This window comes from Chironomus tepperi, unplaced genomic scaffold (assembly GCF_022539635.2).
Source record: "Chironomus tepperi strain 1889 unplaced genomic scaffold, CSIRO-AGI_Ctep_v1 contig_177, whole genome shotgun sequence".
NCBI classification, from domain to species: domain Eukaryota; kingdom Metazoa; phylum Arthropoda; class Insecta; order Diptera; family Chironomidae; genus Chironomus; species Chironomus tepperi.
Genome location: NW_027226299.1, coordinates 409,747 through 421,510, shown reverse-complemented (window position 1 = coordinate 421,510; position 11,764 = coordinate 409,747). Strand labels below are relative to the sequence as shown.

General features: G+C 30.8%; 1 protein-coding gene across 1 annotated transcript; it reads left to right on the top strand.

Annotated features, from left to right (window-relative positions):
- The first annotated feature begins 592 nt into the window (after positions 1 to 592).
- Positions 593 to 11,500, top strand: net. Its single transcript, XM_070638925.1, has 2 exons — positions 593 to 961; positions 9,629 to 11,500. The coding sequence occupies exons 1-2, from the start codon at positions 889 to 891 to the stop codon at positions 10,681 to 10,683; spliced, it is 1,128 nt and encodes a 375-aa protein (XP_070495026.1). The 5' UTR covers positions 593 to 888; the 3' UTR covers positions 10,684 to 11,500.
- The last annotated feature ends 264 nt before the right edge of the window (positions 11,501 to 11,764 follow it).

Sequence of the window (11,764 nt, the reverse complement as noted above, 5' to 3'; positions counted from 1 at the left end):
CAGTTTTAAACGAATTGAATGTGCCTTTCTTTACGATTTAGAGTCAGCACAACAAAAAAATCATGAAAAGAGCATTATTGCACTTTACACGCTTGAATTATTGTGCACGGCAAGTGCAGGTTAATGGGCGCCTTGTAATAACAATTTCTCTCCTTCTTATTCCTTTCCATTCGTATTTCTTGCCTCTTTATAAGTTTTAATAAAATAAAATAAAAAAATTTAAAGCGTGTCGACGTTTCTCTCCTTCTGTCTTTATTCTGTCTTCCTTCTCTCGCGCGCCTTTTGCCGGTAATCTTCTCACATTACATACAAACCAGATATCCATAGCCATGCATGCAGTTTTTTGTTACAAAAAACATATGTTTCACGATTCTCTCACTTAGAATTCATCTTCGGGTCCTCTCTCGTACTCAATGTCCTCTCTCTCTCTCGCTCACCGACCGTCTACAAAAAGCCGATTGCTCATATTTTACTGAGCACGTTGCATTAACACACAATATTATTATTTTTTTTTTGCCTTTACTCTCTAGCATGCTTCTCTGTTTTTCAAAGTCTTCATACAAGTTTTGTTCACTCAACTGAACGGACGTACGTTTCTAATTCTCTTCAAGATATTAAAAATATAAAATATTTTATAAGAAAAAAATTTCTTTAAGTGAAGTGACTTGAAAAAATAAAAAAAAAAATAAATATTTTGTCATAAAATTGACAAGAAAATAAGGAAAATTTTGTGCGAAAAAGTGGAAAGGAAATTTTCTTGAAAAGCCAATAAAAAAAGGATTAAATTTTTTTAAATATTTTTGGCTCAAGAAAATCCAAAAGTTTTTGTGTAATTTAAAAAGAATTCAAAAAAAGGATTAAAAATATAAAGTCAAGAACTCAAAAAATATGAACTCAATTGAAAGAATGTATCCAGCCATGAGTGCAGAAGAGTTATCAAATATTATTTTAAAAGGAAAAGGTAGGTTGTCTATTTTTTCTCTAGAATTTCTAAAAATTAAGTCAATTTTCAATCAAAATCGAATAAATTAAATTGAAAAGTTAAAAATATCAAGTCAATATTGTGCATGGGAGAAAATCCGAGAATTTTTTATAATTTATGCGATTTCTTAATAAAAACCTGTAGTCACATGGAGCGGCGCTACACCTTAATTTACATCTGATTATCATGCGTCTACAACTTAAATTCTAAAAATATTCTTGCCTGATTAATTCATCATAAAATTATTTTTGATGGCGTTATTTTTTGTTGATCATTAGTCACGGATTTATTGGCATCGATAAAATATTATCTCTTAATCTTGATGGCTCTTAATTGTCCTTTTTGTGTCCTCTGCTTTTTTGGCTACTACCATAATAAAAAAATAAAGTTTTCCGCTGAATTTGCATTTAGAAACTTTGAGAAACTTAATAAATTATGGATTTGTGTTGGATAAGCATTTATGAATTTTACATTGACTAAAATCCCAATTAATTCAATAATCCATCAAATTGACTTACAAAAAAATTCAAAAAAAAAAATTGCGTAACATCCTAAATCAATTTCACTGTCATAAACTTTAATTCCAACCATCAGATTTTTTCATTTAAAAATTAAAGTAGCTAAAAAATTTGAATTTCATCATCTTGATAAAAATTCTAGAAATCTGCTGGTTACTCGAGTATGAATGAGACTACCAGTATCACTTGATGAGATGATTAAGCAAAAAAAAATACTGCAGATAACGTAATTAATTGCGGGAAAATTTTTGGTGCCATTCTTTCGCGTCATTCTCATGAATCTCAGTCACAAAAGTCGCGATTTTTAATTAATAAAGTTCTATTCTGCCGTGTCATCGCATCTTGTTTTGACTATAAAATCAATGATTATTGGATATCTGCGAAATATATTGAGGCATTTATGTCTCGAACCATTGAAAGGAAAGACGTCTTTAACGATTATGACGGAATACATGATTGTATGGCGCTTAGCGGTTCCCATTAACGATATTAGATGCGCAAAAGAACAAAGTTGAAAACAAATTAATTGTGAGACGAACTTTTTTGATTTTTGTCGCCAAAAAGACAATTTGTTTTGTTTTTTTTTACTGCTGCTGCTGCTGTTAGTGCTACTTTACCGCATAATAAAACTAGCAATTATAGCATTTAGTAACTGCGCCAATAAAGATCAATAAATCACTTGTCCGCGGAAGAGAATGTGAATTCAATCAACAATATGAATTCAATTAGAATAAATTTAAATCGATGAAAAAAAAAATGTCAATTTTCGCTACAATATTTGTGATGTGTTAAGTGTATAAATGAGTCATATTATGCCTGCTTATAAGCAATCCAAAAAATCTTCTTTTATGTACATACACATTGAATGGAAGAAGAAATAAAGTAGCAGCAGCAGCAGTACTAAACGGCTAAACTATAAAAGTTATAACAGACAATTCAAGTGATATACGCCACACCGCATTCATAAGAATTTTCTTTGCTACTACATAGCATTTGGTGCTGTTAAAAGACAAAAAAGAGTGAGAGAGAAAATTTATGAATTTCAATATTCCTACTTCAAGCTATATAAAATTGGACAGCACAGATGGCGCCAAGAAATGGAAAATATATGCGAAAAGATGGAGAAGCCTACACATTTGGCTGTTGCTTGCTACTCCTAGATGTATAATTTTATTATTCTAGAAATATTTTCGCTCCATCTCTCTCATACTTTATTGTGCTATATTACATTTTTAGATATCATCATATGGCAGGAATGAGAAATATTCATAAATATTTAAAACTTTTTTTTCTTTTTCTTCTCTATCGTCTATCGATTGGAACAGATTTGAAATTCTGTTAATACTGTGAATTATTGAGAAAATAACATTTATAATCAAATGCTTTTAAAATGCCAATGTTGTTAACTAGCTTTACTGTCATTTGTATTAATTGATTAATGATAAATCTGGGTATTAAAGCATTTAATTCATTCATTAAGAGTTAATCTTTGTAATTAGAAATTTAAATTTATTTATTGATGATTCATGCATCTTGGAAGAAAAGTTCTATCTGCTCGGTAATTAAGGATACATAAATCTATCCTCTCAGTAACAAATTCAATACTTTTAGTAGGAAATTTAGTCATCTCAGTGAAAATTCAATCCTTTTAGATCATAAATTACATCCCCTCGGTAAATAAATTCATCCACTCAGACAAATATTCATAAAAATCAAAAATCAATTGAAGACAAAAAGCTTCCAAACAAAATTAAATCATCCAAAAATGTGCAAATTCAAACTTTTTTATCTCAATGAATAGCCGCAGAATCCCGCTGACTGTGTACATTTAACGATATACAATAAAGAATTGTTTTCCATTTCAATGAATCAGGCGATAAGTGTAGTTGATGACGATATCGCTTTTGAGTAGTCAATACAACTTCTCATGTTAAATATATTCAAGCCATTGCACCGCAAATAATAACAAAATAAAAAGGAATATTCATAGAAAAATGCACATTGTGGAATGTCATACTATTGTTTATAGACAATAATAATGAAATTCTTCATCAGTTCAGTCGAATTAAAATTTAAAATGGATGAAACAAGGTTTTTTTAAAAGATTATAATGTGCATGAAATGGCAATAAAAAAGGTCCGTAAATGACACCTGTTACACATAGCACGTTTATTCATTCACACGAATAATATATTTTTTTCACAATTGACATTTTTTCATGTCTCGCATGATAAGCACAAATATATATATTAAATTTGTTTAAGTAAGAGAAATGACGTTCCTAGAAGAATTTTTGAATGCAACTTTGTAAGTTTAAAGCACTAAAAAAGTTAAAAAGGTTTAAAATTGATGATTATGAAAAATTCAAGCCTCGCTCATTCGTTGACAGTTCATTCATTTAAACAAATTATCCGATTTAATTAAAATAAATTAACTGAATCAATGCAATGAATAATCAATTGCGATGATTTTAAGCATAAGATAAAGTTGAAATTGTGCAAAAAATTCTTGAATGACAGTTGACATAAATCTAAGTGATTGAAATTGCGATAAATTATTATAAGGCAGACCAGGTAGCTTTATTCTAAATTAGCTACTTTTGTTCTACATTTTTGAGGTTATGTTTGGATTTTTAACCTTAATTATTCAAAAATATTCGAAATTCATCTTCAAATTCCAAAAGATATTTACAGATAAATTAAGCATTAAAATTCACAGAATCAATTGTTTTCGCTGGAAATTCCCGTCGATTGAAAACACAACAACGTATTGCGTCATATCTATCAATTGATTTTAAATTCTTTCTGAAATACCAGAAAGCTTAAAAATAAATCCATTGAATATTTTTGGGTATTTATATCATAGGTGCACATGTGTCTAGAATACTTAGTACTTTTGATGGACAAATCAATTCAAATCAGCCCTGACAATTCAGGAAAAAGCAACCCACGTCGCAAGCTTGACAAGAGTAGATTTAGGGCTAGCCTCAGACACATATCCACCTTGAAAAACAGCTAGATTTAATTAAAATTTTATTTAAATACAAAAATAATTTAAAGTAGACATTTGCGTTTAGGGCAAGTCAAGTTAGAAGTCAACATTGATTCACGCGAGATTGTAAACAAGTTGAAATGTAATAAATAAAATAAAAAAATATGTAAAATCACCAAAAATAAACAAATCTATTTACATCGAGTATGGAAATCAGATGAAAATTGAATCTGATGCAATTATTGACTCAACTTACAAAATCATAACGCTGAACAGGTTCGTTTATTAATATTCAAATGAAATAAGTAAGCTAAGCACTTTTTTTATTTCATTGAGGATAGAATTTGTCTGGCTGGAAATAACTGGCTGTATTAACAAAACAGTCAATTCGAGGCGATTGGCTTTGATTAATCACACAATCTAGCTGATATTGTACTTCCCGCTATTTAGTAATATTTTTTTTCAAGTGAAATCCTCACGATCCATGCAAAGATAACTAGCAATGACTCGGAGGGTAAAGTAATTTAATTCAATTAAATATGAGAAAAATAAACCATCAGACAGCGGCAAGGGCGGAATGATGATAAAAAGAGATAACTCTGTGTATCTATGGGATGTTGAATTGGGGGGGATGGAATGAGTAGAAATTAAAGGAAATTGAAACCTCGACCAGATGTTCAATGGATGGTCTGTTTGGAGTGAAATAGACGAAAAATTACTGTTTATACAATTTTTTATCCTCTCTTACTGCTCTTTATACACATAAATTTATATATATACACATTTTTATTTCTGTTTCTCTACAATATGCTACGGCATTTCGCACCATGTGGAAACACTTTGATTGAGTCCGATAATTGCCTTTTTGTATTTTCAACCAAATGTTTTTTTTTCCTTTCCAACCATAAAATTTGCGCGAAAAAAAAAACACATTACTTTTGGATATCTATGAAAATAAATGATGATGCCTTTTAAATTTGGTCCGATGGAAACCAGAAACATCCAATTGCCTGCCATGTTTAACTATTTAGCGTCAGATTGCTCTTTCAACTGCTCATTAAACACAAATTTGCAATAATTAAAATGCCACCCACATGCATGACTCAGTATCGTCATTTACCTTACGACGCGAGTGCATCTCTTGTTGTCTCAGTTAAATATAAGTGAATAGTAACATTATTATTGTCAAATGTAACTGATGTCACGTAAATAAACAATTCTCTTACTTTAATATGAGCATTGAATTGGCTCGTTATAGAGCAACTGTCCCGTGAACGATTTAATTGGACGCAAATAAACAGCAGTAGTAAGCGCACGAAATAATTAGTGTCGTCAATATGAAGGAGAAGAATACGCAATGTGCTTGTAAATGACACATGCTTATTATTCTCATTCTTATACATTTTTTTTCTCCTACCCAGTCTCATTATGGCTCTGTATCGTTCGCATATCTCGTGAATTACTCATTCTTTTGTTGTTTAAAATAAAAAAAAGTACTAAAAAATAATCATTTGACATTTTGTGAACAGACATGTAACAATAACAATAACGCATAGGCCAATCGAGACATATACACATGATGACTGCATAAAAGGCGCATTATGAGCAAGAGATATAACTAACAAACAAAAAAAAATCAAATGTCAATTCTAATGTGCACATATATATTATTTTCTACAAATGAATATTAGAGTGGGATGAGAGAAAGACAATATGAACAAGAAAGAATAATAACGATGATCAGTAAATGTTGGATATACATACAACATGTGCTGACGTTGAAAAGTATGTTTGAGAAGATTAAAGAAATGAGCGAGGATAGTCAGTCTGCATTGGATAAACGAATAATAAAGACAAAAACAAGCGGAATGAGATTTATTGTGTTGAGTAAATACAGATGGGTCTTTCGCGGGCTTAATTTGAGGCTAATGTCTTAATTAGAGATGTTGTTTTTGAAATTAGCATGTTTATTGCAATTAATTAGGTACAATTTGATGTGTTTGTACTTACCGATCTGTCTGATTCCTTTAAAATTCACTAATTAATGAAATTCACTTAAATTTTCACAAAACTTCACGAATTTTTTCATAGCTTACTACCCTTTAAATTTGAATTCTACAAAATCGTTAAATTTTGAATTTTGCATAACCGTTAAAAAATTCTGATTTTATAGCTCCAATAATAAAGTTTATACTGCAACTTATTGCCCAAAAGAAGCATTCAACAAATCATTTTTGATGTCTTTTGTAATGACTCATAAATTTCGGAGAAAATAAAATCAAATACGACCATTTACAGCAAAAACTATCTGCTGTCATCCAGTAATTGTTGTTTGGCTCGAAAATCTGCGCCTGAACAAAATTCAACAATGCTTGTTTTGGGGAGATTTTTTTTATGGTTCTTTCACTCAGCGCGTCGCATTTTCATTGAAAGCGCCCAAATCTTTACCACCGAGAATAATAATAATATAATATCGCAGAAACAGAGAGAAATGTGTGTATATATGGTGTATGGTAATATATATATAAAAGCGAAAAATGTGTAATGCAAAAAGAATATCGTTTGTCGAGTCGAGACATTTTAGCAAAAATCTGGCGCCGTAAGTTAAAAATACATTTTTCTTATTTCTTCTTTTCTTTCTCTCTTTCTTGCTTGCTCATACCGCTTTTTATCTCTTGTGTATTTGGATTTAATACAATAAAAGCGGTGAATATATTCCTTCTGATTCTTTAATTCAATCGCTGAATTGACAATGCACATTTTTATATTTTTTTATATTTTTCTTGTGCTTCTGGTCACCCGCTGCACGAACTTTTGCACCATTGTTTTCGGTATTTTCTTTTTTCTGTTCCTCGATTTATCGCGCTCATCCAAATGGACTCTTGATCATCCCATTAAAGTGAATACGTACGAGAAATGTTTGGCGATTAAGGAACAGAACCACAAAAAAAAAATATATATTTTGAGATGGGTCAATGTTGTTAAAAAAAGAACGAATAACACGCCATAAAAGCGACATTTACGGTCACCACAAGTTGTTGCTGTTATGTTTTATTCCTTTTTTCTCTTTTTTTGCATTCTCAAGTGCGCCTTCTGTTCTGCCTGAGAAACATATTAAGAATAACATCGATGAACTTTAACTAACTTCTTATTATTCATCTCTTCCACCACTTATGCGATACAACATTCCACAAGATTTATTTTCTGTTGCATCTTTCTTTCTTTCTTTCCTTATTTTTTATTTGTTATGCATGCATTTCACACACTGAATATATTTATTTCTCATTTTAATGAGATGAAAATGTGCGAAAATAAAGGCATTGCGGTTACGTCTGGGGATATTTAAAAATGTGTACAATATTTAATAAAGACCTTGTTTGCATACTTTTCCGTCAATAGAATCTGATCTACATTGTTGCCCTATGTGTCAAGTGACATTATCTCGTCTGTAATGAGGACTCGAGACACAAAAATGTTTATTGAATTATTACAACAATGTAAGAGGTTTTAATTATGAAAACAGGAAAGGAATCTCAATGGCAATTATCATAAATTTTATAAAGGATTTGGGACGAAAATTTATTTTTATTGGACATTGTTGATGTTTTTGCTTTTTCTCGGGTGGGAAAACACAATTAAATGAATAATTTTACGATTTGATGCCTTTTATAAATTAAGTCTAATGACTGTATAATTGACTGTCTCGTTGATTGATTGGTTTGTGACTAATTAGGGTTGCTCTGATGTAGAATCTCATTTTCGATGCAAATTCAAGTTTTGCAAATCCGTTAAAAAAATTCAAATCTTACAAAACCGTTAAAATTCAAATCTTACAAAATCATTGAGGATTCACTTGCTAAGCCTTCTAGATTAATTTTCCCAAGACTATACCACATGATTTGATCCAAATACACCAACGTGTTTACTATTTTCTGCTCCAATATGCCAAAAGAGCAAAAAAAAAGTCTTGACTTCATAAATACCACGAAATGTCACAGCATTTCATTCACAATAATTTTCATTTAATATTCATAAGTATGGTAAATAAAGCGTCATCTAAAAAACTTTTTTTTGTGCTGTCGCAGGCGTCTCAAATTTAAAACAATTTTTGCTTCATTCGTGGAGAAAGAAATGAATGAAAAATTTTTAAAAAAAAACTTCTTTCCGCCTATAAACATTGTGGAATTTTGTTATTTTTTTTATGAACATGTGTTATTCTCACTGCAATAACATTACAAGCAACTCATTCAGATCGTCGACGACGAAACTACCATGCATAAATATGAAGTCAGAGTGTGTGAAAATTGCATTTAATAACGCCATAATCAGAATTCATGTACAAATGTAATAAATTTATCGTAATTATTGGAGGATGCAAAGCTATTAAATTCAGTTGCTGATTCCTTAGCTGTCAAATGCGTTTAACAACACTTTGAGAATAAAAATTGATTTGTGCTTTAAATGAGCGTTAAATTAATATGTCACTGAAGGTGCAATAAGTAATATTTTTTAAAGCTGAGATGATTAATTATTCAGACGTAAACGTGCATGCTTAAAAGTCGCCTTTACCGTGTTGTGCAATATGTTAGCTAATTTTTCAATGTGACTTTTTATGGCCCATAAAGCGTACGGACATCTTACAACAAGGGGTTTTCCTTATTTCTATTAACATTCGTCTTGACATTCAATATGCCGCGAAGCTACTTGAGACTAGTATTATTGATTAGAATTCAAGTGCTTGTCGAACAAACTTGCTAATTAATTATGTGAGAAAATATTTTCCATGTAACTGGTTTGTAAATTTTAAAACAAGTTGAAAATTCAAAATTAATTCAACCGTTAAAATTCAAAATATTTTTGACAGTTATTTATAAAAAATCAATCAACAAGTGCTTCTGATTAATTACCGACTAATGATGCAAACAATTAATACTGACAGCAGCTTGCAGTTGTGCAAATGTGCAGTCGATGAAGCCACATGGTGATAGAATCAATTTCGATTTTTCTTGAATTTCTCCCACACATGCATGACTGAGATGAGATGAAAAAAAAAATATTTTTATTATTGACATCAAATAAGAGTTTTTATTGAGACGATTATATATTTATACTTATTTTTATTATTTTTCATTGCCAGGTGTCAATTCAATGTCATCATTATTGGAAAAAGATGCAGGCTTTTGCTCAGGAAGTTCTGAGCATGAGGATGATCATCATTCACATGATGGACTTCATAGTCCAACAGATGCATCCGAGGACTCAGTAGAAGTGAAATTCACACCAATTTTGAAAAATAAGAGAAAAAGTTCCGAGCCATCACGTGTTCTGCCTGATCCCGATCAAGGTCCATTAAAGAAGCGCTTCCGATATGAAGAATCAAGAATACAAAAGTCTGAAACAATCACAAATAACAATAACAATCATCTACATCGACCTTGGGCCCTTGCTGCAGCAGCTGCAGCACAATCACATTTACAGCAACAACAACAACATTCAAATCCAGCTGATATTCTTCTGAGGCATCCCGGTGTCACGACTCTTCATCGTGCAATCATTGACACGGAACAAGATCAGCCACTTGCGTTGATTGCAAAAAAGCCTTCAACTTCAATTAGCAGTAGTAAAAGTCATCAACATCCACAATATCATCATCAGCAGCCACAACACCACATGATGTCATATGAGAACTCAATTGAGAGCTTAATTAAGAAGACCCAAATCAATAAACTTCAAGCGAAAGCACTTGATGTAACATCAAAAGCAGCTGTGACACAAATAACCTCCTCAAACTTCACCTCACCATCATCACCAACATTAATACCTCAAGCACCATCAGAGATTTCATCTCCACCATCCGTCATAATGAGTAAGTCAAAATCATCGCAACGTAATTATAAGAATATGACTCGTGAGAGGCGAATTGAGGCAAATGCACGAGAAAGAACGCGAGTTCATACAATCTCAGCAGCATATGATACATTAAGAAAATCCGTACCATCATATGCAAGCACACAAAAATTATCAAAATTGTCTGTGTTAAGAATCGCATGTTCCTATATTATGACACTAAGTCGATTGGCTGGTGAAGACTACTCAATTGATCAAAGCTCACCGCCTGTTCAAGATTGTGTTGATGATGTCACACGAACAATTCAGACTGAAGGTAAACTCCGACGGAAGAAGGATGAATAAATATGGAGAAAAAAAATTAATTTTTTAAGATGCACAACTTCCAGTGAATGAGTCTCGCTGATTCCCGAGTTGTTCATTATTGAAATGGATTTCATCATTGCTGTCATTCAGTTACAGTCATCATGAGCTGCTCGGGTTGAATTTTAGAATATTTTGTTGATTTTTTAAATGAAGCTTCCAACTGGTTTGGAAATATTGAACGCTTATTGAGTTGATTTGGGGACTTACCGCTAATTAAAACACTGTAAATAATAACGCGAAAGGATAAAGCAAGTCAACTGATTATTATGATTGTTTGACTTAATAACAATGACAAGGACGTGACTTTGCAAAATATTATTATTTTATAGCTTGTTTTTTTCCTTAACTTTTCTCTTTTGAGATCTGAGTCTGTAAATGTTTTCTTTTTTCGAATAAGAAATACAAAACTAATGTTGATAAGAATCAAGAAAAGGAAGAAAAAAAAATCCAGTACAAATAAACAACGAAATTGAATGTTGTTTCCAGGCACAATTTGTTTTTTGAACTCTCCATTGCACTTGTTTTTCATTCAAAATGCATTTTTAAAATGCGAGATTACAAAAATATTGTATAATTAATGACAATAAATGACTTTGTCAATTAGCAAAAATGTGCCAAAAAAAATGATATATACAAACAAAAAACTCAGATGTTTAATTATTGCAACAGGAATGCCAAAATGTTATGTGAAAAATTTTAATATGGATTAAATTCGCACAAAATTTTTCAATTAAAATTAATGTGAGGTGGAAAATAATTTGATTTGATGTGGGAAATTCAGTTTTAAATTGGTTTTTTATGAGTTTAAATTTTTTACTTTATTTTGTAGAATTTTTTACAAAATTTTTAGATTTATTTCAAAAAGTTCGTTAAAAATTGTCAAAAACGAATGAAACTCTACAAAATTGTAAATTTTTTTTTTCCGAATTTTGTAAATTTATCTACAAAAATTGTAAAAAAAAATCTACAAATTTTGTAGAATTCTACAAAAAGTTATTTTACAATCTCACATTTTCACATCAATCTTTAGCTTTTCCACCTCTAATAAAGAAAATAAGGA